Raw genomic sequence first — 27057 nt, 5'->3', positions numbered from 1 at the left:
ATTCCCTAAACTATCCCTTTATTGCCTTCTTTAGTCTGTATGTATGTATGTTTACTTTAACAGCTCTGGCTGCCTAGACAAGCTAGAGTTCTCATAACATTTTATATTATTTAGAAAATTATTCTTACCTTTTCATAGCAAAAGTACATTATATATTAACGTTTACTGATAGAAATGCCCTCTATCAAATGTTAATCTAAATATTGACCAGTGACGGGGGGGGGTAAAATATTAATTAATTTATTTATTTATTTATTACTATTTGAAAAATTTAAAACAAAAATTAAAAAGTGTATTGCTGATATTAAGTTAGTAATTTTCAGATTGAAGTTAGTTAATTCTTGTTTGGAATTTCATAGGATAACCGACCAGAAAATTTTTGACAGGAAGACGACTTTGAGACTGAATTTATGACTAAATAAGTTAATTTTTGGGCTGCTCGTGAAATTGTTTGCTGTTTATTTACATCAAATACAAATAATTAAACCTTTAAGGTCGTCTTCTAATTCCATAGTTTTCTGGTTCTCTCCATGCATTTCAAGCCATATTTTATTTTTGTATTTAAGCAAACCAGGACTTAGGATTTTTCTCAAAGTTTTTAGTTCCAGAAACTTTTTCCCTGCATTGTTTTGTTTATATAAATTCATGAAATAGGCTTTACTTTACATTATTAGAAGTAAAGAGAATGGAGCATACTTCTTTTTCAAATTAACTGACTGTTTACTGACTTCTGTCGGAAGATAGGTTAACCTATGTTAAACTAACTTCTGACTGAAGTTTTCAGTTAATTGACTTTGATCCGAAGTTAGTACACCTCTGACTGGAGTTGGCTGACTCTTAACTAAATTTAGCTGACTTCTGTCTAAAGTTAACTGACTTCTGTCTAAAGTTAGCTGACTTCTGTCTAAAGTTAACTGACTTCTGTCTAAAGTAAACTGACTTCTGTTTAAAGTTAACTGACTTCTGTCTAAAGTTAACTGACTTCTGTTTAAAGTTAACTGACTTCTGTCTAAAGTTAACTGACTTCTGTCTAAAGTTAACTGACTTCTGTCTAAAGTTAACTGACTTCTGTTTAAAGTTAACTGACTTCTGTCTAAAGTTAACTGACTTCTGTCTAAAGTTAGCTGACTTCTGTCTAAAGTTAACTGACTTCTGTCTAAAGTTAACTGACTTCTGTCTAAAGTTAACTGACTTCTGTCTGGAAAAAATCAATCAATTTCTCTTGTTCATATTTATCCAGAATCTCAAGTAGTTGTGGAACACGGTTTTTCACATTCTGCCCCTAAAATAAAAATATATAATCTGCCTAGTTCCCATACAATAAAAATATATAATCTGCCCATACAATAAAAATATATAATCTGCCCATACAATAAAAATATATAATCTGCCCATAAAATTAAAATATATAATCTGCCCATACAATAAAAATATATAATCTGCCTCTAAAATAAAAATATATAATCTGCCCATACAATAAAAATATAAAATCTGCCCATACAATAAAAATATATATTAATCTGCCCATACAAAAAAATATATAATCTGCCCATACAATAAAAATATATATAATTTGCCCCTAAAATAAATATAAATAATCTGCCCCTGAAACTTAAAATGCATTGCCCCTAAAACTTAAAATATGTTGCCCTGAATTTTAAAATACCATCTATAGAATAACAATTATAAAAATTAAAAAATTTATGTTTTTAAAAGGGGAAAGATTTTTCTCTGAAGTAAGAAAAATTTGCTCACAAAAAAATAAACATTTACATATTTATTCCTAGATTTATATATATTTTGTTCAATTTTATAAATTATAAAATAAATATTTAAATTTTATTTCTGAATCCTTTTAAAAGTTAATGTTTCAGTGCTTACCTTAAATTTGAAGTGATCAATGTAAAGATCAGTAATCATCCCGTACAAGCGTTCAAGTCTATTCAAATAAATTAACTGATTAAATGTTAAATATTAAAACTAAAGAAGTTAAGAACACTTTCTTGTAAGAATAGAATTGATATCTTCACTAATGTTCTAATGTTGAAATTTCTATTGACCCCTTTGGTGACTTAAATGCCCGTAAAGCAACAATTTGAAGAAGATATCGTCGTTTTTCTGACAGTTTTTTTCCTTGTTTCTACTGCATAAATTCAAAAGTCTCTTTTAAAGAGAAAAGGGAAGTATAAATTTTCAGATAGAAAACAAGGATATCTTATTCATTTTATCAAGGAGAATCAGGAAACCCCCTTTGAAAGAACAGGGTGTAATTAAGTGAACTTTATGAGTTACCTGGCGGGCTGCCTTTTAAACTGAGCCTCAAGCTGCAATGAATGTTCCAATATATATCTGAAAATATACAAATTTTATAATTCATCCAATAATAAGATTCTTAGAATAAAAACTGCATATTTTCGTGAAATTATAATTTATAATTAATTACTGGCTCTCCCAAAAAAATCTAACCAGTCATTTAGTGCAATTATGCGACGACTCTATACTGAGTTTCTTGGGAGAATGCCAACACTACGCGGTACTGAATTTGTTTTAAGTCCTTCCAAAAAATGCAGTCTATCTGATTGGAAATAAGAATGTCAGAATACCTACCTATATTCTGGAGATAAGAATGTTGTATCTGTTTCATGAGCAGCTAAATCTTTTAACGGTTCTATCAGAGCAACCTGTTTTGCCAACAGCAACTGTGACTCTAAAAACAACAATGATTTTTGAGGACCACTGTATTATTTTTTCTTCTCATTGTAAATATATGTAATTACCTAGTTTTGGATGAATATGGTTCAAAGTTTCAATCACACTTTCGTCATTCACCTAATTACAAACTAAGATTTCAAACATATTTATGCACTGGGCCGAATGGCGGGGGGGGGGGGGGTTGGATGAAGAATTTTGATAAATGTCTAATCGATTGTATCCTTAAAAACTTAAAGGATAGCACTTCCCGAATTACAACAGTCCCCATTAAAACTTTGTCTGCTTGACATATTAATTAGATATCTGATTATTTGCAATTGGCATTTCTCTAGAAAAGTGACTACACAGCGCATTTCTGCCGCAGGAAAGCATATATAAAGAAAAACTATAATATCTTTTACAATAATGATAATAAAGGTTTTAAGGGCATCGTTAGGTATTGCCATCTTTGCATGAAGGGTTACTTGAAATTACGCTTACAGACCCTAAGTACATTTCGAGTTACAATTTTGGGTTCAAGCCTTGTCTCAAATCCAACCATTAGGTCACGTGATAAGTTCTATCTATCTATCATAGGCCCCAATAAAAAATAACCATACATATCTTAAGAAATAAACCGTGAAACCTATTGCCGACAATCACACATTTTGTTCACATTTAATTGTGCTTTACAATTACAATCTGCTCATGTTATCTATAGCGTGGGTTGGGGTTGGTTGGGATTATATTTGGGCCGAGCGCTGCAGCTGAGATGGGCTAGGGGGCCGAGTGCCGCTGTGGCTGTTAAGCACTTAGTTGTTAAAGTTTGCTAACATTTTCATATCTGCCCATGCTATCTACATAGGTGGGTAAGGCCTCTTCTTGATTGGTAGTCGAGGTTTCGTGATTTAAAAAATAAATATTTATTTTAATCCCCCCCAAGGCTTCGGGCCTAAATTTGAGAGAGGGCCTTACCACAACCCCTATACGGTCAGAAATTACCACATTTTGTCTCAAGTCTCTTTCAGTTAAACCAAGATAAAATATTGTAAACCTTGCAACTCATCTCGAGTTGAATCTTCTTCTATGTCGCCTTAGAAATTACCAAAATTTGTCTCAAGTCTCTTTTAGTTAAACCAAGATAAAATAATGTAAACCTTGCAACTCATCACGAGTTAAATCTTCTTCTCTGTCGCCTCAGAAATTACCAAAGTTTGTCTAAAGTCTCTTCTAAGTTAAACCAAGATAAAATAACATAAACCTTGCAACTCATCTCGAGTTGAATCTTCTTCTATGTCGCCTTACAAATTACCAAAATTTGTCTAAAGTCTCTTCTAAGTTAAACCAAGATAAAATAACATAAACCTTGCAACTCATCTCGAGTTGAATCTTCTTCTATGTCGCCTTACAAATTACCAAAATTTGTCTAAAGTCTCTTCTAAGTTAAACCAAGATAAAATAATATAAACCTTGCAACTCATCTCGAGTTGAATCTTCTTCTTTGTCGCCTCCCTGGTTAGAAAATCCTTCAAGATGGAGATAGTTGAAATGTTATCAGACATAAAGGAACTTTCACCTAGAATTAGAATTTAAAAAAAACATGAAATAAATTAAACTGACGAAATTGGTCAATATGTTTTCGATATTTGGTTCCCCGTCAAGGCCTTTTGAAACATTTATGAATTGTACATGGAAGGCGGGTCCTCTAAAATTACGTTAAAAGACCCTTACATGTCCTTGAAGATAAAATTTGTAAACATTCCACAAAACATCATTTCCAAAAGCCACATTTATAGAAGAATCACCTTTTGAATAATTGCACTGAAGGATGGTATCAAGAAATGTTGAAACAAAGGAAACATTTACATCATCACCAGCAGGTACTCGTTCAGATACCTGATCAATGCATCATTATTGATCAATCCATCATTATTAATCAGTCAATAATCATCAGTATTAATCAATCATCATCATTGATCAATCCACCATTATTAAACATTTATCATCATGATTGATCAAAAATCATAATTAATCATTCATCATTATTAATCAATCGAATCATCAATCGCATCATTATTGATCAATTCATCATTATCAATCAGTCAATAATCATCATTATTAACCAATCATCATCATTGATCAATCCACCATTATTAAACAGTCATTTATCATCATGATTGATCAATCATCATTATCAATCATTCATCATCGAATCATCATTGATCAATCCATCATTATCAATCAGTCCTTAATCATCATCATCGATCAATGCATTATTTTTGAAAAACATTATATGCATTATTTAATCGTCATAATTAAAAAGTCATCAATCATCACCATTGATTAGTTCTCAATCATCATCATCATCAAGTTATCAATCATCATAATGATCGTTCATCAATCTTCATCCTTGAGCAATCATCAGTACTGATCTTGCAATCATGAAAAAAAATTTTTTTTCAAGTTTGTCTAGTTAAAACGAAAACATAATGATTATTTCCGCTCGTAAAAAACAGTTTGCTGTCTGTGAATAGAAGTTGTATGGACAATCCTGCCCTTAAGAAATAATAATAAATGCCCCAGTTTAAAGAATTGAGCAGTATGTACTGTCAAGTTCTAGGGTAGTGAACTTCATGACAAAAGTAATATAAAAGTTGAAAGTTTAATTCTCATTTCGGATTTACAAATCTCACTAGCGTCAATACTACGGGTACAAAATAGAAATTTAAATTTTATTTAGTGAACAAGCAAAGATAAAATGGCGTTTAACTTTATATTACTTTTGTCAAGAAGCTCACTAGCTTATAACTTGTGCAGTATATACTTTTCTTTTTTAAACCCGACCCCGAATTAAAATTCTACCTCTGGAATACAAAAAGAGATCCATGAGTGTATTTCCGCCAATGTAAAGTTGCCTGAGAGTGTTAAAACATTGTAGTGTCTCTCCTTATCAATATTATGAGCCCGCATATGTAAGCTAAGAGGTCTGATCTTGTAAGTCTGGATCTGGCAGCACTTTGGTTGTAGGCGGGGTGTAATATAGGCTGTCATGGTACCGTACTGTCCTTCGATTGTACGGATTTTAATCTCAAGTCTATTTGTGTTCGCTTGACACCTAAATAAGGTAAAGTGTATCTGGTGATAGTGTTCGATTCGCTACACTTTCAAATCTTTGTAAATTATTGCGGTTAAAAAACTGTTTCAAATAAAAAACAATAATGATTTGTCATTCTTTATCAACCAACTAGGTTTAAAGAAGGTCATTTGAAGATATAGCTACAGTCCCTTTACAGGTTATATAATCACAATACACGCACCTCTGCCCCTTTAGTAAAAGTAAATTCAACCTTTATGAAGCATAAAGTCGGACCGCGTCAACCTTGTTGCACCGGCTAGTTCTGTCCATAGAGCCAGGTACAGTACAAACTGGGACCGGAAAGGTTGACCCGGCTCGGTAATTAAAATGTACTACGGCTGCCCGTGAATATAATACTGTTAAACTTTAAAAATACAAAGATATTAGATGTTTTATTTGATTAAACAAGATTATTTATATCTGCTCAATAAACAGTAAGACGACATTTTAAAAATCACTTGACGACGCACAAGGTTAATGTTTGCCTCAAAAATCACACTTTTAAATCACAAAAAAATTTCGAACTCCTCTACTTTTAAAGAAATTGTCATGTCAATTTGGGACACACTGTATAATCACAGAGGGCAATGTTTCGCGGTTTTTCATTATATTTAAATTATAAAAAATGTTTTTTTATCAACCTGTAAGTGGCTAGAAGAAAGTTTCCATCCTCAGGATTGCAGGTACTATAGCTAACTACAGCTGAATTCTTTTCCACATCCAGCAGGTCAACAGGTACATCACTGTGTAGTAAAACATGTTCTAAACATGTAATGCAGCATTAGTATTAGAAATAGAATATCACTTTGTAGCAAAACATGTTCTAAACATATAATGTAGCATCAGTATTAGAAATAGAACATCACTGTGTAGCAAAACATGTTCTAAACATGTAATGTAGCATTAGTATTAGAAATAGAACATCACTGTGTAGCAAAACATTATCTGAACATTTAGTGTAGCATTAGTATATTTGTGTTAGTACATATCACTGTGTAGCAAAACATGTTCTAAACATATAGTGTAGCATTAGTATTAGAACTAGAACATCACTGTGTAGCAAAACATGTTCTACATGTAGTGTAGCATTAGTAAAAGTATTAGAACATCGCTGTGTAGCAAAACATGTTCTAAACACGTGGTGTAGCATTAGTATTAGAAATAGAAAATTACTGTGTAGCAAAACATTGTCTAAACATTCAGTGTAGCATTAGTATTATTATTAGAACATCGCTGTGTAGCAAAACATTATCTGGACATGTAGTGTAGCATTAGTATTACAAAAAGAACATCACTGTGTAGCAAAACATGTTTAAATATTTAGTGTAACATTAGTATTAGTATTTGCTCATCGCTGTTTAGCAAAAAATTATCTATACAATCAGTGTAGCATTAGTATTAGTATTAGAACATCGATGTGTAACAAAACATTATGTGAACATTCAGTGTAGCATTATGTTAGTATTAGAACATTACTGTGTAGCAGAACATTATCTAAATATTCAGTGTAGCATTTAAGTATTAGTATTAGTACATCGCTGTCATCTAACCATGTAGCAGTACTATAATAAGTACATCGCTGTGTAGAAGATCATGTTATCTAAACTTTCTACATCAGTGTAACTTCAATATCAGATGTGTTCCTGATCAATCTGCAAACTTTTTGAAATGAAAAAATATAATTTAAAAAAAGTAAAAATATTGGCGGATTTTGTTAATTTTATTGACGTATTTTCAATATTAAATAAAGTTCATAATTAGGTGGGGCAAACTTTTCTAATCTGACTTCTCATAGATTTATAAACTTTCCTTGAGGTCATGTTATAAGTTACCACAGAATAATTTATTATTATCTAATTTATTAGATAATAATATAGAAGTTCTAATTTATTTAGATAATATTACCTATAGAATTTCTAATTTATTAGAGAATATTACCTATAGAAGTTCTAATTTATTAGATAATATTACCTATAGAATTTCTAATTTATTAGAGAATATTACCTATAGAAGTTCTAATTTATTAGATAATATTACCTATAGAAGTTCTAATTTATTAGATAATATTATCTATAGAAGTTCTAATTTATTAGATAATATTATCTATAGAAGTTCTAATTTATTAGATAATATTATCTATAGAAGTTCTAATTTATTAGATAATATTATCTATAGAAGTTCTAATTTATTAGATAATATTATCTATAGAAGTTCTAATTTATTAGATAATATTATCTATAGAAGTTCTAATTTATTAGATAATATTATCTATAGAAGTTCTAATTTATTAGATAATATTATCTATAGAAGTTCTAATTTATTAGATAATATTATCTATAGAAGTTCTAATTTATTAGATAATATTACCTATAGAAGTTTGACATTCCAGACTAAGAGAATATGATGCATCCGTCTGATTCAAAGTGAATTTATCGTTGATACTGAGCTTAGGAATTGTAGACATTCCACCGAATAGGCTGGCAGCCTGTTCTTGATATCTGAAATTATCAGGGAAAACAGTTAATGAAAAGAATAAGTAGTTGAACTAGGTAGATGTATAAAACCACAATATCATATGCTCAATTTCTAATTCAAGAAAATTGTTCCATTTAGTCTAATTAAAATTACAAATGTAAATTAAAGAAGAAATTTTAAATGTCAAAATCAAAACATTTTTTCATTGGTGGACTGTAAAAAATCTTAATATTTGAAGACAAAAGTTATAATCTTACTTTTCTCTCTCTTTGCTGACAGTATTCTGTAGATCGTCGACTTCAGATTTCAGTTTGAGCAATCGTTGTTGTGCATCAGAACTTAGCTTCCTGCACCAACCATTGGAAATTAGAGATTTTAAACGACAATTTTAGTGTCATTTTAACACTATCCTTGCTAGGTAATTGAAAACCAGGATACTCTGGGGAAGGGGGTTCAATTTAACCCCCCTCCGCTAAATCTCATGTCCAAAAACTGAAAAAATATACATTTTTGAAAAGCACTTGACCATTACATTTCAAATATAAAATAATATTTGCCAAATTTTAAGTTACCATGATGTGTAATTAAGAAAAACTAAAAATGTGCAGATTTCTTTTGATGGGTTGTATGCTAATAATTTGCAAAAATTTCTTTGCAGAACTTGTACATTCCGTTTCCTTGACAACTGAAAATGGGTCAAAACAAAGATTTAGTTTACTAAAGGAAAAAGTAGTCATTTAGGGAGTGTGCCTGAGGACTCAGACAGTCAGTATGAAAGCCCGGTTTTAGATCTTATGGGAGGACTATGGGTATTTAGGAAAAGTCAGAAAATTTCATCCAATACTTTTTGAGTTATGTCAAAGCCTTTTATTAGATTAAGTTAAATGAGATATACTTTTTTCCATTTCTAAAATTTTGATTGCGGTTTCTGTATACAAGTGAAATGTGGTTTCATGTTGCAAAGACCATGAAGGGAATTGACAGAATTGAAAATAATAGATTTAAAAACGTAAATAAACTTTGGCAGGGGGGTGGGTCTTATAAGAAGGCAACTCAACACTTGCCACTTACTCTAAGTTTTTGATTCTTAAATTTTTGCAACCTAATGTAGATAGAGTGTAGAACTTTGATATTCTGAATCATGGATTTTGCTAGAGAAAACAGGCACAGTTTGAAATATTAAAGGTTTACAATATCAGGTTGCAACGTTATTAGGATTAGAAAATTTAAGTTTAGATTTTATTTGTGATTAATGCTTTTAAATAATAGTTGCAATCCTTGTTGAAAGTGCAGAACTTCCCCCTGGAAGGGTTGTCAGGCCAAAAACCTAAATAAAAGATGATTTTATAAAAAAAAGTTCAATGTTTCTTTGAAATTGTAGCATTGTAAAAAGTGTAAATTTGATTTGTCTTTATCATTTCTAAAAATATTGGATACATACAACTTTTACGATTTTTTTTACAGTGCATCTTAAGTAAAACTAATAAAAGGCCAATACTTCAATTATATTCAAGCAATACCTTTCCAGTATAAGTAGCTGCTACAACCTCCTCATAGCCTTGATAGCCAACTATTCCTCCCTCCAGTCCAGATACACTTTCACCGCAGTGATGGGTCAACTTCAGTTCAGGTTCAGATTCCTCTCCGTCCTGATCATAAATAAAGTTAAATAATGGGGGCAACTACTTTAGCATTGTTAAGGTCACAACTTATGCATTGTCAGGGTCACCACTCTAGTATTGTTTGGGACACCACTTTATAATTGTCAGGGTCACCACTTTAAAATTGTTATGGACACCACTTTAGCAATGTCAGGGTCACCACTTTAGTATTGTGAGGGTCACTACTTCAGCATTGTCAGGGTACCCAATTTAGCATCCATAGCATAAGCTTAGAACATGCTTGTATTAATGCTCTTACCTTTAATGCGAAGAACTAGGAAATACTTGATTTTCAAAATTGATTTACACTTCATCCCACATTTCTATTGCCATGAGCAGGACAATTGTTTTTCAAATAAAGCTGACTAACCTCATATGAATAAACCTCTATGGTTCCATCATTTCTTCCAACAATTAGATCTCTCATTCCATCCCCTTAACAAATAATGTGTTTAAGCTATAACCTGTTTTTACTATTGTCAAATTTGACCGAAAAATTAATAATACGGTTGTAGGCGATTATATCAATAAAATGAAGACGACTTTCGATTCTAATTTTGAACTATATCAAGCTTTTAAACAGCATGAATACACAAAAAGAAAGCTTCTCTTTAGTTGCTTGTAAACTTGTAATTTGAAAAAATCTTATTAACAATAAAAACTTAAATAAAACGGTCGTCATAATTATACCGCTGTAATCATCTACCACCGTAGAATTAAAAAAGAATTAAAAACACTATTTTACTGCATGAAATATTTCTACTAATTAAGTTGAATTAACACCATGAACTAGAAACATTTGGAGAAACATATTGAGATAAACTCATTTAGCCAATCTTTCGTCAAATTCAAAGAACCAAGCTCCAAAATAAAATTTTTTTATTCCCTTATCTATGGTGTTAAATCTTTGATTTAACTATTTGGGTTTGCACTTGTCGTAGTTTAAAATATCAAATGTATACCCATAGAGAATAGAATATATATATTCTATTCTCTATGTGTATACCACTTAAAAAATTAAAGTTTAGGACTAAAAAGCTTCTTTCCTTTCCTACCTGTAATATCAAAGTTATCCAGAACCTGAATACTAGAGTACTGTCCTACCTATAATATCAAAGGTATCCAGGACCTGAATACTAGAGTACTGCACATACCTGTAATATCAAAGTTATCCAGAACCTGAATACTAGAGTGCTGTCCTACCTGTAATATCAAAATTTTCCAGAACCTGAACACTAGAGTACTGTCCTAACTGTAATATCAAAGTTATCCAGAACCTGAATACCAGAGTACTGTCCTACCTGTATTATCAAAGTTATGCAGAACCTGATTACTAGTGTTCTGTCCTACCTGTAATATCAAAGTTATCCAGAACCTGAATACTAGAGTACTGTCCTTCCTTTTCTAAAACCCAACCTTAAAAAAATACACTTTAAAGGCAATTGATGCGATGCAAAGGCGAAAAATAAAAGTTTTAGTTTAAGGTTGATTCAAAAACTAGTTTCTAAAGATCTTAATGTAAATACTTTAAGAAATGTCAAATTTTATCTACCAACATTTGTTGGAGCCAACTTCACTTGAACTGCTTGATTGCTTAAAGTTTTATGAATGATTGATTTGTTTTAACAAAATTTGACAAATATTGCTTCTAAGTTGAATTTGGCCTGGTGCTCCAACAAACTTTGTTAGATGAACAATTGACATTTCTTAACCCTGTTTGGCGCCCCCCCCCCCTTAAAAAAGACCTTAGAGAATAGGTATAGGGTTGAAATGCAAGTTCATAGCCCAAATTTTCAAGGCCAGCTCATAGAAAAAAAATTAGACCGATAACTTTAATAGTTTAGGTGCTGGAGAGGGTTGAAAAAAATGCCTAAAAAGGGTCCAAAAATAAAAAAATATTTTTTTTTGCTTTTAACAAATATCAATGTGTGACACATGCATTTTTCAATGGCTATTTAGAACTATAGTCTTTAGATCTGTAGCAAAAAATGTATAGGCTATTTTAGATTTTTTTTCAAAAAAATGTTTAACAAATAAACCTTTAAATTACTTTTTATTAAAAGTCAAAAAATTTCACGGTGATAGTGTCAAAAATAAGAGTGGTAGGACAAAAAAACTCCATGTTTGGCACCCCCCCCCCCTAGCCTGTTTAGGGTTAAGAGTATTTACATGCATAATCTGCAAATTAACAAATTCAGAAAAAAGTCTACAAAAAATCAAAAAAAAAATTCAAATCTAAATTACCTGCTGATGGTTCAGCCCCTCCTATATTCATGACCCCAACCTTCCCATCCAGGGTCCCGTAGAGGACCTGCTCCCCCTCATCACCCCCGTCGTTGTAAAACAGCTGGAGGACAGTTGGGGGGCCGGGCAACTCGCAGGTGTACAGTATCTCACTAAATAGACGCAAAGAGGTACAAGGTGTAGACACAGAAGGGTACAGGGTGTGTACAGGCTGTCCCATCAAATGTTTTGGAGTATATTCATGCATTTAGAATTCTTAAATGCGGAGTTTTCAACTTTATACATTTTTTTGAACCTTCGTGGTGAATAATTCTATAAAATCTATAGATGGTTAAAACGTTGTGTACATTTAAAAATTAGCACGGTTGACAATAAAAGTATATTAGGATGTTGCCAATTACTCCTTAAGAACTCGAAAGCTAGAAACTAACATCTTTGCAGATTTTAAATTTATGAAGGCAGTGCAGTGCTAGAACGCTAATGTATTACTATTTTTAGTATTGTTACGGAAACCTCAACATTTTTTCGCAATTCTAAAATTATTGAATGAATGTCAAAATTTCGAAAATTTTAATAAAAAATGCTGCAATTTTTTTCCCTCTTATTTTGTTAAAAATGTTGAACAAAATAATCGTAAATTGTGTTAAATGTTTTTTTTCAACAAATCTTTTTTTTCTTGAGTCCATTTATTAGTCCAAAATACCTGTTTTTTAGAACTTTAAGACTTCTATCTGCGCAAGCTAATATAGGTATCAACCCTTCAACCTAGAAGAGAATGAATAAATACAAAATTTTTAATACAAATATCACGAATCGCATTTTTTTTGTGAAAATTATTCGCAAGAAATGCGCAATATGATTAATTTCAGAAGAATTTTCAAACTATTTTAATTGACTAATTTATTTGTGTGCGAACTTTAACCCTATTTCAATCAGAATAAAAGATAAGGTTGACATGTATATTGTGTAGCCTGTAGCTTTATCGCAAATGTATGTTTTCAATTTTGACAATGAAAAAAAATAGTTTTCAAAATTTCTTATGTTTTTAAAATAAAGTCTGCTTAACCTTTAAAAGGATAAACTGCACTGTGGAATAGAACAGTTATATTAGACACAAATAATAATTTTAAAAAGTCGAATAAACATAAAAACACAGCAATTGTGCAGTGTACACAGATCCGTATTTTCACAATTCTATTGACAATAAAATTAGCGCTATTCTTTTATTTAATCAATAATTTGATTATGTTCTCCTTGTTTTCATTTTAGCGAACACTCCCTTAGATAAAAACAGTTTTACCTTTTCTGCCGGAAGTGCAATAACGTCATTGATTTTATCCCCAGCTAACAAATAGTTAGAATCTCTAAACAGTTATAACATTAATTATCCCCAGCTAACAGATAGTTAGAATATCTAAACAGTTATGAAATTAATTATCCCCAGCTAACAAATAGTTAGAATCTCTAAACAGTTAAACATTAATTATCCCCAGCTAACAGATAGTTAGAATATCTAAACAGTTAGGCATTAATTATCCCCAGCTAACAGATAGTTAGAATATCTAAACAGTTAAACATTAATTATCCCCACCTAACAGATAGTTAGAATCCCTAAACAGTTAAACATTAATTATCCCCAGCTAACAGATAGTTAGAATATCTAAACAGTTAAACATTAATTATCCCCAAATAACAGATAGTTAGAATATCTAAACAGTTAAACATTAATTATCCCCAGCTAACAGATAGTTAGAATATCTAAACAGTTAGGCATTAATTATGCTCAGCTAACAGATAATTAGAAACTCTAATAAGTTATAACATTAATTAATAATAACGGTGGGTCACCCCGCATAATTGTAATAAATATCGGGTCACATGATATTTATGTAAACTTGCAGTACATTGTACATTATTAATTATCTTTGTTTGTAAACCCCAACTTACTTGCAATCATGGTTAGTGGGTCAGCCTGCAATCTGCTATAATAAAACCAACTTACTTGCAAACATGGTTAGTGGGTCACCCTGCAATCTGTTATAATAAAACCAACTTACTTGCAATCATGATACTGGTTGTATATATAGTTGCCACAAACTAACAAATCGCTTCCGGATATGTACATACTCTAGACATTATGGAAATATTTAATCATTTTACTTTCCAAATATTCAAATAAAATTCATCATTTTCTTCTCAGTTTAAACCATTTCATGGTAAAAAAAATTAGAATGCAGAGGTCAAGTAATGTTTCAGCCTGCTATTAAATAATTTGATAACATTTGATGTAAAAATACTTTCTTTTTGATATACCTCAAGCAATCTGGAAACAAATAAAATCTAGACAAAAACATTTTTGCACTTAATAATACCTAGTTCAATAACATAAATAGATATTTAGTTGTGTGGCTAGGCACATTCCATATTTAAAACATTTCTTAGCCCCAGATATATATATAGCAATTTTTTTGCATTAAAATTAGTTTATTTTTCTTAAATTATTTCATATTTCGTTTTGGTATTCTGACTTCAACTCCAGAACTCAAACTTAAATTTTAAATTTTAAGTAATTGTCCACAACTTATTAATAACTTTTTATTAATAATTTTAAAATCTAATTTTTCCATTTCCTGAATTGGTTCGGAAAGATTTGTTTCAAACTGTAGAAACATTTTTCCTTTCTTAGTAAACCCTCGAGTCTCACTCCCAGACGCTACAAAAACTTTGTCCCTGAAAAGTATTTTTTTGATTTCACCCTATCCGATTTATTTTTACTAAAATAGGGGGAGGGGGGGGGATGTTTTACGTGTTAGAGAAGTCTAACGTCGCTAATTCAAGACCTGATTTTACTCCAAAATAGTTAAGATATTGGGAAAGTTCGAAAAAACTATTTTAAACATGATTCCATAACATATACATCTTTCCATCTTTTTTCAAATATGTAAAATAAATTTCTGCTATTTTTTAAAAATCTAACCTGACAGTTCCTAGTGCCCCGCCAAGCTCAACACGATTTATTTTAGGTCCAGGGAGTGTTTTGAAAACTATATTTGGGACTCCACTCTTTATATTAAACACCTGAAAACTATATTTGGGACTCCACTCTTTGTATCAAACACCTGAAAACTATGTTAGGGACTCCACTCTTTGTATCAAACACCTGAAAACTATATTAGGGACTCCACTCTTTATATTATATACCTGAAAACTATATTAGGGATTCCACTCATTATATTATATACCTGAAAACTATATTTGGGACTCCACTCTTTATATTATATACCTGAAAACTACATTTGGGACTCCACTCTTTATATTAAACACCTGAAAACTATCCACTCTTTATATTAAACACCTGAAAACTATATTTGGGACTCCACTCTTTATATTAAAAACCTGAAAATTATATTTGGGACTCCACTCTTTATATTAAACACCTGAAAACTACATTTGGGACTCCACTCTTTATATTAAACACCTGAAAACTATATTTGGGACTCCACTCTTTATATTAAAAACCTGAAAATTATATTTTGAACTTCACTATTTATATTAAACGCCTGAAAACTACATTTGGGACTCCACTCTTTATATTAAACACCTGAAAACAATACTAGGGACTCCACTCTTTATATTAAACACCTGAAAACTATATTTGGGACTCCACTCTTTATATTAAACACCTGAAAATTATATTTTGGACTCCACTCTTTATATTAAACACCTGAAAACTTTATTAGAGACTCCACTCTTTATATTAAACACCTGAAAACTATACTTGGGACTCCACTCTTTATATTAATCACCTGAAAACAATACTAGGGACTCCACTCTTTATAATAAATGCCTGAAAACTATATTAGAGACTCCACTCTTTATATTTAACACCTGAAAGCTATATTATTGGGGACTCCACTCTTTATATTAAACACCTAACAACTATATTTGGGACTCCACTCTTTATATTAAACACCTGAAAACAAATTACATTAGTCCATCGGAAAAATTTCCGTAAAATTCGATTTTTTTTAATTAGCAGGAAACTACATTTAATTAACAGGAAACTATATTTAATTTACAGGAAACTATATTTAATTAACAGGAAACTATATTTAATTAACAGGAAACTATATTTAATTAACAGGAAACTATATTTAATTAACAGGAATTTATATTTGATTAACAGGAAACTATATTTATTACCTGAACCACTCCATCATCATCTCCCAGAACTATCTTCTGTTGGGATTTATCTCCTGGTCCTGGCAGAATACGCAACGTTCTTCCACTCGTAATTCCAGCCTATATTAGTGGAGAATACAATTGTAATCCCAGCCTAGATTAGTGGAGAATACAATTGTAATCCCAGCCTAGATTAGTGGAAGATACAATTGTAATCCCAGTCTATATTAGTGGAAAATTCAATTGTAATTCCAGCCTAGATTAATGGAACATACAATTGTAATCCCAGCCTAGATTAATGGAACATACAATTTTAATCCCAGCCTAGATTAGTGGAAAATATAATCAATCCCAGCCTAGAATAGTGGAAAATACAATTTTAATCCCAGCCTAGATTAATGAAAAATACAATTGTAATCCCAGCCTAGATTAATGGAAAATACAATTGTAATCCCAGCCTAGATTAGTGGAAAATACAATTGTAATCCCAGCCTATATGAGTGGAAAATACAATTGTAATCCCAGCCTAGATTAGTGGAACATACAATTGTAATCCCAGCCTAGATTAATGAAAAATACAATTGTAATCCCAGCCTAGATTAATGGAACATACAATTGTAATCCCAGCCTAGATTAGTGGAACATACAATTGTAATCCCAGCCTAGATTAATGGAACATACGATTGTAATCCCAGCCTAGATTAATGGAACATACAATTGTAATCCCAGCCTAGATTAATGTAACATACAATTGTAATCCCAGCCTAGATTAATGGAACATACAATTGTAATCCCAGCCTAGATTAGTGGNCCCCCCCTCACCCTTGTTTCAACTCTCTCCGGTAGCATCTAATCAAATCAGAGTTCACTTTTACTGATATTAAATGGCGGAAATATCTGTAGTTTTCATATAAAATTTATTTCTGTATACTAATATGATGATAGGCTTAAACGAAACAAATTGAGATTTTTTCTCCGTTAGAAATTAAAAACGTGGCACCAATCACCCTGAATAATTACCTGCATATACTCTACTCTAGTTAGCTCTAACTCCATCTTGTGTACACTAAACCTTGACTGTATCTGTACACTGTAAACAACTTGGTTGCTGTACACTGTACAGCAAATCGTATACTAAAGTATAGTTAATGAACTGCAGTACAATTCTACAAACAAATCATCTGAAAAAAAAAATAATAAAAATCAAAGTATTTAACAAAGAAGAAAAAGTAATAAATAAGTAATAATAAAGTAGAAAAACGGAAAGCCTTTTTCTAAATCATAACTCTAAAATTCAAAAATAAATATTTGTAATGATCACTAGGTTTTTATAAATTATCTATCTAAAGGTCAATAACTATAAGAAAACAATAATATATGTTTGTTATTTAGTTCAAAACTGCCAAACTATATCTAATAACTTGATCATAACAAAAAGCAAATTAACCTATTACATTTACGAATAATTAAAAAAGAAAGAAAGAAAGAAAGAAAGAAAGAAAGTTAAATTAATGGTTAAGTTAAACTAGAAAGTTTAACACTATGGTATGTTTAGTAAGAGAAAGCAATTCTGAAACTACCTTTTGTAACTTTCTACCTATCTATCTATCTATCTATCTATCCTTCTATCTATTTCCATACCTGGCTATCTATCTATCTATCTAGTTCTTTCCATACCTATCTTCTATCTGTTTAACTATTTTCCTTCCTATCTATCTATCTATCTATCTGTCAGAGCCAAACGGGTGCAGACCCCCCACCCCCAGGAAAAAAATACATATACTCTTAATTTTCAAGAGGATGTCTGCCTATCCCCCCCCCACACAAAGAAAATGATGTATACTTTATTATAATTTAGATATCAAATAGATAAAATTGGATCATTATAATAAAAAATACAAATATTTTAGTTTCTGTTGAATAATGTCGACCTATTCTCTATTTTTAGTTTCTGTTGGATAATGTCGACCTATTCTCTAATTTTAGTTTCTGTTGATAATGTCGACCTATTCTCTTATTTTAGTTTCTGTTGGATAATGTCGACCTATTCTCTTATTTTAGATTCTGTTGGATAATGTCGACCTATTCTCTTATTTTAGTTTCTGTTGGATAATGTCGACCTATTCTCTTAATTTGGTTTATGTTGGATAATGACGACCTATTCTCTTATTTTATTTTCTGTTGGATAATGACGACCTATTCTCTTATTTTAGTTTCTGTTGGATAATGTCGACCTATTCTCTTATTTTATTTTCTGTTGGATAATGACGACCTATTCTCTTATTTTAGTTTCTGTTGGATAATGTCGACCTATTCTCTTATTTTAGTTTCTGTTGGATAATGTCGACCTATTCTCTTATTTTATTTTCTGTTGGATAATGTCGACCTATTCTCTTATTTTAGTTTCTGTTGGATAATGTCGACCTATTCTCTTCCCAAATATTACAATGGAGACCAAGGAACAGATTTCATACATCACGGGGTAATTGTTTAATATTTTTGTCTGATTCAGAGCGGTACCTTTAACATTTATATCTGATCATTTAAATATGCATTATAAATCCATATTTTTCTCTTTCAAAACTAATTATTTTTAATAGTGGTTTCTATCCGAAAGTAGCATGCGCTTTTTGCTTAAGAAGCAACGGAAAATTGTTAAAATTAAACACTTTACAGTCTACAAAAAAACTCAATTGATGTTACGTTACAACTCAGTTTTACTTTTGTGTAGCCTTAGACATGTACATTTTATAATTCTAAAGCACTTATTTTTTATCTATAGTCGTTTACGAAGTTAGGAACAAAATTCTCATTGATTTTTATGGGAGAGCTTGCAACTTCAGAGGCCGAATTTAAAGAATTTGAGCCGCGGCTTATATTTGATACGCTGTTTAAATATGGTTGGTTCAACTTAAAATTGTATTCAATGTTTCAAGATTTATGCCGGCGTTCAATTATAACCGGTTTTTGTGGTTTTGAGACGCCGCTTAAATTAATTAAATTCGGACTCTAGACCACTGTGTTATGGTTAAAGGATAACTTTGTAAATCGGACATGTTCTCCTCAAAATAGAGGATCACTTGAAAGTACACAGACAGTACAAAGTTAAACCTTTGAAAATTACAAAGTGCTTAAACACTATTTAAAAAAGCATACAGTCATAACCAGAAAGACACGGAATTAATTCACAGTTAATCAGACAATTAACTTTACACATATATTTCTGGTAATTTTAAAAGTATCATAAAGGCAGACCACAGTTTGGAATTGGCAGGACTAAGGCTATTTAGATAATATCGTTTAATCAATTTCATATTTGTAAATTTCTATTGTAAAGTCGTCTGATTAATCATAAATTAAGTCGGGGTCTTTCTATCAGGTGGAAAAAACGAAAAGTCGTCTTCAAACGGAATTTTAAAAATTACTTTAAGAAGAATTAAAAATAAAAGTCGTCTTCTAACTTATTTTTATTTGATTAGGTTGGACCACAGGGCGAGGATGACGAAGAGGTAAATAATTAATGTTACAATTTTTTTGGTTGATTCTTTTTTTTGCATTTTTACCAGTCAATTCTTATTTTATATTCAATCTGACATAAAATTAGAAATGTGTGGCCAATGTCGTCTTTAGTCAATCCTTTGTTATTTATAGGTGTATCATGCCTATTACCAATGGGTTCCTCTCTTCCTGTCTTTCCAGGTAATATCAGAATAAATATATAAAAGTTAACCAAAAGAACAAAATGAATGCAATTCTCTTATAAAAAGAACAAACAAAATGGATGCAATCATCTTGTAAAAAGAACAAACAAAATGGATACAATCCTCAAAAAGAACAAACAAAATGGATGCCATCATCTTGTAAAAGGACTAGAACTTTAGACATGTTGACCATGGTTGAATCGAATTCTCACCATGGTTAAATAAATGAAGACGACAAACATTATTAGACACGAGTAAAATCGTTCTAACAGTTTGCGGCATTAGCCCAGCTCGGGTTTTCAACCCTAAAGTAAAATAGAATTTCAATTCATTGAAGACTTTGTCAAGTTGTTGAGACGTTCATTTTACATATATAGAAAAAGAAAATGTTATGAAAAATAAAATGTCATAATTGATCTTGTTCTGACATTTCCAAAATGTGGTCTGCCTTTTTTGCCTTCTCAAAATTACTGGAGATAAATGTATTTGCTTTGAATTGGAAATTTTCAAATGTCAAATACAATGTTCTAATCTTCAGTTAATTGTTGGCTATTCCGCTGAAGGTTCTTAAAACTTGTATACGTTAAATGCATTTTAAGTTTTATTTCAAAAGATTGATTTTATTAAAATTTCTAACAAAAAATTTTGAAAACTATTTTACTGGTTAAATAATTTAGTATTTGTTCAGGCTGTCATGTTCTATCTTCCTCATTATATTTGGAAGGTTATTGAGGGTGGAAGGTTAGTAATAAATTCAGCTTATTAATCCTATAACGGTGGGAGTCTTTTTATATGCATAGCCCCCCCCCCAGAGAAAAAAAGCTTTGGAGTTCAGTTTTTCTGGTTGGAATGAAAGGTCATTTTTCTTGTAACATATGTCAGAAAAAATTTTGAAAATTAAAAAACAAAATATTTAAGTTTTCGTTTTTGACAAAAACTAAGACGTTCGCAGTTTTTTACATTTTCAAGGTATATTCAAAAATGTTTATTGATAAGCATAAAACTGTAGAATAGGAAGACGACATTAATGCAATACTCAAGTGCATTTGATGTTGTTACAAAGCAATATCTATATTAGTAAGTGATTAGATAACATATTAACTGAAATGGGTCTATTTACTCTTAACAATTGCTGTGTCCCATCATCCCATGTTCAATTAACTATTTAAAGTCATATCTTGAGTCTCAAAGTCGATTTCCTATTCCAGAGTTTTCTGGTTATCACTGTAGATCTATTGCTTAATTAACAAAAAAGTGATATTTTAGATATTTTAAACACTGTCCAATCATTTTACTAACCTGTGTCCTGTACACACTATGCATTACATTTTACTAACCTGTGTCCTGTACACCCTATGCATTACATTTTACTAACCTGTGTCCTGTACACACTATGCCTTACATTTTACTAACCTGTGTCCTGTACTCACTATGCATCACATTTTACTAACTTGTGTCCTGTACACCCTATGCATTACATTTTAATAACCTGTGTCCTGTACACTCTATGCATTACATTTTACTAACCTGCGTCCTGTACACTCTATGCATTACATTTTACTAACCTGTATCCTGTACACACTATGCATTACATTTTACTATCCTGTGTCCTGTACACCCTATGCATTACATTTTACTATCCTGTGTCCTGTACACACTATGCATTACATTTTACTAACCTGCTTCCTGTACACACTATGCATTACATTTTACTATCCTGTGTCCTGTACACACTATGCATTACATTTTAATAACCTGTGTCCTGTACACTCTATGCATTACATTTTAATATCCTGTGTCCTGTACACTCTATACATTACATTTTACTAACCTGCGTCCTGTACACACTATGCATTACATTTTACTAACCTGCGTACACCCTATGCATAAAATTTTAAAAAAATTCCTTTTGATAACTTTTCCTTTACAGAAAAAATTTCCATTTTATAGAGTGACACGTCTGATTCACAACTGTACCCTTAAAAGCTTTTATTGATCAATTATATGTAGATTATATCCATGTTTCTATTTTAAACTAATGGTTTTTCTTTATGTTTTTCACGACTGTCGCATTTCTTGCTTCAGAAACAATAGAGAAACTAACAAAATTAAACACTTCTAAAGCTAGGAAGTATCCTTTTGAATCAGGCATGCTTCTCTTCAAATATTGCGGGATACGTATACATACAACATCACTCCCTTTAAGTTGACTTTATGTTTAGGTTTCGTAGAATTGTTGCTGGGTTGAACTTAATCTTGCTACTTACATGAACACCAGGGTCAGGTACTGTATAAGATAACATGGAGTATTCAAATCAGGAGATTGATTTGAATAATCTTGCTACTTACATGAACACTAGGGTCAGGTACTGTATAAGATAACATGGAGTATTCAGATCAGGAGATTGATTTAAATAATCTTACTACTCACATGAACACAAGAGTGAGGTACTGTATAAGATAACATGTGTTACGTGAGCCATGCTGCGTGTATAAAGTCTGCTTGTCACCCCTGTGTATTTCTGAGTTCTCCCTGAAGATCTGTACGGAATGTATTGTGAAAGAACTAGTTTAGGAACTGTTTACAGACCGACTACGCAGGCGCAAGATTTCTCGCAGAGTAGTGAATAGTTTATATCAGTATATGTTTATTTGTCTTGCAAGTTTTAACCGTGTCCAAAATTCTGGGATCACTGTGGTAATTATTCTTATATATACTTATGCTTATCGTTTGATTATAGTATGATTGATATTTGTATATGTGTTTGGGTTCCTCGCCACAGTTTTTTAATGCCTGAGTGAATTATTTGTTGTATTCGTATGATTTATCACTCAAAGCTTTTTCTGTGGGTTTATTAAACTTATTTAGATTGAAGACTCAGAGAAATAAACGTTCGGAACCTTATTATCATCCTTTTGTTATGAAGAGCGTTGAGAGAAGGGAGTCTTACGATCCGGTCCTGAGAAATACTACACGGTACATATATTAGGTCTTTAGGGAAATCGCTAAGTAGCGAAACAACATGGAGTATTCAGATCAGGAGATTGATTTAAATAATCTTACTACTCACATGAACACAAGAGTGAGGTACTGTATAAGATAACATGGAGTATTCAGATCAGGAGATTGATTTAAATAATCTTGCTACTTACATGAACACTAGGGTGAGGTACTGTATAAGATAACATGGAGTATTCAGATCAGGAGATTGATTTAAATAATCTTGCTACTTACATGAACACAAGAGTGAGGTACTGTATAAGATAACATGGAGTATTCAAATCAGGAGATTGATTTAAATAATCTTGCTAAATGAAAACGACAACGAAAAAAACGGAAAACGAAACGATGGTTTTGTAAAAAGTGCGCTTTTTAAAAAGCTTGTTGTTCCTTTAATACAGATGACCAAAGATGAATATAACAGATGACCAAAGATGAATATAACAGATGGACCAAAGATTAATATGACAGATGACTAAATATGAATATAACAGATTACCAAAGATGAATATAACAGATGACCAAAGATGAATATAACAGATGACTAAAGATGAATATAACAGAGACCAAAGATTAATATGACAGATGACTAAATATGAATATAACAGATTACCAAATATGAATATAACAGATGACCAAAGATGAATATAACAGATGACTAAAGATGAATATAATAGATTGTCAAAGATGAATACAGATGACGAAAGATGAATACAAATGACCAAAGAGAATTACGGATGACTAATAGGGATTGCAAATGACGAAAACAGGATACAGAGGAGTACAAGAAATCTTTTTTAGTCATGGAAATAAAGGAGAGCATATAAGCTGGGCAATCAAGTTTTATCTTTGTGAAGTTCTCAATTTTATCAATGTTGTTGTACAGGTTTGTATATTTTATATGTACAGTAATGTTATTGTACGGGTTTATAGTTTTTATGCAAAGTAATGTTGTTGTACAGTTTGTATAGTTTATATGTACAATGTTAGTGTTGTACAGGTGTGCATAAATTTTATGTAAAGCTATATTGTTGTACAGGTTTTTAGTTTATATGTACAGAATATTGTTGTACAGATTGTTTAGTTTTCATGCACAGTAAGTAAGTAACATAGGTTCGTAGTTTATATGTGCAGTAATGTACAGGTGATGAGTCTTAATATCAATACAATTAAGACGACTTTTCCATTCACTTTTGATTTCTTAACCTTTTTTTCAAATTACAAGTTTAAAAGTATTCAAAAAGAAACTGCATAGACAGCTTCTCTTAGCTTCAATGCTTATGTGTATCCATGCTGTTTGAAAGCAACCATTAAAATCAAAAGTCGTCTTGATTGTATTGGTAAATACGACAATGACTGCAGTTGTACAGGTTTATAATTTATGTTTATAGTCACTGCTTTAGGCACACATATCAATACAGTGAAGAACCTCATTTTATTTCGTCTTTTACTTCTAACAAATTTGCATCTAGTTAAGTGTTCAGGGTTAGAATGATATGTAAAATAGGGGCACCAATTTTTTAATTAACACCTTCGATTCTCTTGTATTCATATTGTTATTACCAGTTTGATATAAATCAACATTTTATTTATAGTTCTCTGACTGTTTTGATGTCATCGCCTACCACTGTGTAGATCTATTTCAAATTCGATTAAGAAAGGTTCTGCCCATCATTTCCAAAAGTTTTTTAGAGCTTCAGGGGAGACGGCAGTTACAAAACCAAATTGATCCGGAAAAAAATGGAAAACCGGAAACCCTAAATTAAATATTTAGATTGTGATAACAGACAGGTTTCTTGGTGGTTCCTTCTACAATTATGGTATTGAAGCGGCCAGCTGGTCAGATATAGAAGAGGAGGATAGAGTAGATCCTATGTACAAAGTATTTCCAAGGTAGAATCAGCTTTTTTTCATATTTTCATATTATTATTGCAACGTCTGTTTGTCACACTTTCCAAAAGTGTTCTTGATTCATTGATTGATTACAGGATGACAAAATGTATGTTCCACAAATATGGAGGCTCTGGAACTCTCCAGAAGTTTGATGCTCTCTGCGTTCTTGGAATGAACATTATTAATGAAAAGGTTGGTTTTAATTTGCAAAATTCAAAGATTTTTCCAGTTTTCTTTCTAAAGAGCAAACTTTTAATGAAAGATATGAAAATGAAATGATTTTTGACTATTTTTGTATAACCCATTATCATTAATATGACAAGTTTTAAATAGATTGAACTTTAGTATACCTTTGGAGATTTAAAAAAAAATAATTATACTTTAAAGTTTTGGTAAAAAGTTGCAGTGTAGACTGAAGAACCCTTTCCACATTAAACTAAAGTTTACTTTAGTTTATTTCTATTTTTTTCCATTAAACATCTGGGACTTAATTCGTTTTCTAAACTGTTTTCCATTTAGATTTTTGTCTTCTTATGGTTTTGGTATGTTTTCCTGGCAACTGTGACTGCGATTAATCTTATCATGAGGTAGGAATATTTCGAAAATTATTTGTTTAAAGGGACTGTGGACAAAATTTCAACTGATTTCTGGAATTATTGTGCAGAGATAAGGAAAGAAATTAGAAAACTAGATTTTCAAAATTGTAAATCCGTCAATAACGGGCTTTAAATAAAAGGCGATTGGAAATTTTGTCGACAGCTCTGAATTGATGAAGTGCTCAAGACTCGATGAACCCTCTTTTTGATTTACTCTGAAATGAAATAATATTGAATAGCAAAGATAAAAGAATTCAGCAGGCACGACAGATTAGGTCTTCACCAGTTGGTCATCTAAGTGGCAGTGAGCTCTTCTGAGTTCTTCTGTGATTTTTTCAGTGCCGCGCGCATACTCGTCCGCGCTCGTACCAGACGCGTTTCAAAGTTCAAAAGAGAATATGCCTGACAATTTAGATGAAGCTTATGTATCCAAATTGTTGTACTAAGAGAAACAAATTTGTAGAATTTTAATCCTGCATAGACAGCCCTGTATTAAAATTATTCTGATTGTTCTCTCCTCCTTCTTCCCCTCATCTTCATCTTATATTCCTTGCTTTCTCTTCTTCCTCTCCTCCTTCTTCCCCTCATCTTCACCTTATTTACCTTGCTTTCTCTTCTTCCTCTCCTCCTTCTTCCCCTCACCTTCCCCTTATTTTCCTTGCTTTCTCTTCTTCCTCTCCTCCTTCTTCCCCTCATCTTCACCTTATTTTCCTTTCTTTCTTTTCTTCCTCTCCTCCTTCTTCCCCTCATCTTCCCCTTATTTTCCTTCCTTTCTCTTCTTCCTCTCCTCCTTCTTCCGCTCATCTTCACCTTATTTTCCTTCCTTTCTCTTCTTTTCTACTTTTTCCTTTCTTCTCTTCTAATATGACATATAACACATAATATTGCTAGATCATATTCGCTATAATGCAACCTTATGAAGTTTTAATTTCTGTTTACTTCAGGATAAGTCAGTTTATGTCTTCAAGCATGAGATTTAACCTGGTCAAGTTTGAAGAGTTTGGAATCAAAGAGAAGCAGATTAAACATGACGTTCTTGAAAAGTAAGAATGAAAAAGACTTATTCATAATGATCTTTTCTATTTGAATTTTCTATTTGAAAACCGTAAGTAGGACCGTTTTTTTCATAATATTAAAAATTAAAAAATTAATATTTTTATATTACAAAAAATTTAGAAAAGTACAAACATTTTATTCAAAATAGCAAATAGAATTTTAGGAATAAAAAAAAAGCTTTCCTATGCTGCTCACTTCCAAACCCAGGAAATGAACAAGGGAAGTATCTCTAATCTCGCATATTTAGTGTACTAAGCCAGCTCTCTTATATCTAGTGTACTAAGCCAGCTCTCCTTTATTTAGTGTACTAAGCCAACTCTCCTATATTTAGTGCACTAAACCAGCTCTCCTATATCTAGTGTACTAACCCAGCTCTCCTATATCGAGTGCACTAAACCAGCTCTCCTATATCTAGTGTACT

General features: G+C 31.4%; 2 protein-coding genes across 2 annotated transcripts in view; one reads left to right on the top strand and one right to left on the bottom strand.

The window, feature by feature from the left end:
* Positions 1 to 26954, top strand: part of LOC111711633 (innexin inx2) — a 29133-nt gene extending 2179 nt beyond the window's left edge. The window contains exons 6-17 of the mRNA XM_023486024.1: positions 18793 to 18871; positions 19869 to 19898; positions 20041 to 20088; positions 20779 to 20831; positions 22313 to 22348; positions 23189 to 23260; positions 23893 to 23977; positions 24866 to 24984; positions 25080 to 25176; positions 25504 to 25571; positions 26525 to 26623; positions 26912 to 26954. Of these exons, the coding sequence (XP_023341792.1) occupies positions 18793 to 18871; positions 19869 to 19898; positions 20041 to 20088; positions 20779 to 20831; positions 22313 to 22348; positions 23189 to 23260; positions 23893 to 23977; positions 24866 to 24984; positions 25080 to 25176; positions 25504 to 25571; positions 26525 to 26623; positions 26912 to 26939 (814 nt within the window). The 3' untranslated portion in view covers positions 26940 to 26954. The remainder of the gene's footprint in view (positions 1 to 18792; positions 18872 to 19868; positions 19899 to 20040; positions 20089 to 20778; positions 20832 to 22312; positions 22349 to 23188; positions 23261 to 23892; positions 23978 to 24865; positions 24985 to 25079; positions 25177 to 25503; positions 25572 to 26524; positions 26624 to 26911) is intronic.
* On the bottom strand, positions 227 to 17589 carry LOC111711634 (Bardet-Biedl syndrome 7 protein homolog). Its single transcript, XM_023486025.1, has 23 exons — positions 17410 to 17589; positions 16411 to 16509; positions 15185 to 15285; positions 14838 to 14937; positions 14265 to 14335; positions 13508 to 13571; positions 12911 to 12972; positions 12208 to 12359; positions 11314 to 11379; positions 10334 to 10398; positions 9823 to 9951; positions 9580 to 9629; positions 8560 to 8649; positions 8195 to 8325; positions 6469 to 6589; positions 5554 to 5806; positions 4497 to 4587; positions 4161 to 4267; positions 2778 to 2829; positions 2608 to 2707; positions 2293 to 2349; positions 1882 to 1939; positions 227 to 1282 (listed from the first exon to the last, which is right to left on the bottom strand). Exons 1-23 carry the CDS (start codon positions 17443 to 17445, stop codon positions 1184 to 1186), a joined length of 2154 nt encoding a protein of 717 aa, XP_023341793.1. The 5' UTR covers positions 17446 to 17589; the 3' UTR covers positions 227 to 1183.
* Positions 26955 to 27057: the final 103 nt, after the last annotated feature.

This window comes from Eurytemora carolleeae, unplaced genomic scaffold, assembly GCF_000591075.1.
Source record: "Eurytemora carolleeae unplaced genomic scaffold, Eaff_2.0 scaffold1187, whole genome shotgun sequence".
NCBI classification, from domain to species: Eukaryota; Metazoa; Arthropoda; class Copepoda; order Calanoida; family Temoridae; genus Eurytemora; species Eurytemora carolleeae.
Note: the sequence above shows the minus strand (reverse complement) of the source record. Positions and strands in the feature narration are given on the sequence as shown.

Coding starts and splice junctions, on each gene's coding strand:
- LOC111711634 (XM_023486025.1), bottom strand. CDS start 17,445: ATGGAGTTAGAGCTAACTAGAGTAGAGTATATGCAG. Junction 10,399..11,313: donor GGATAACTTTGATATTACAG/GTAGGACAGAAC, acceptor TTATTTGTTAAG/GGGATGGAATGAGAGATCTA. Junction 1,940..2,292: donor TTTAAAAGGCAGCCCGCCAG/GTAACTCATAAA, acceptor TTATTTGAATAG/ACTTGAACGCTTGTACGGGA.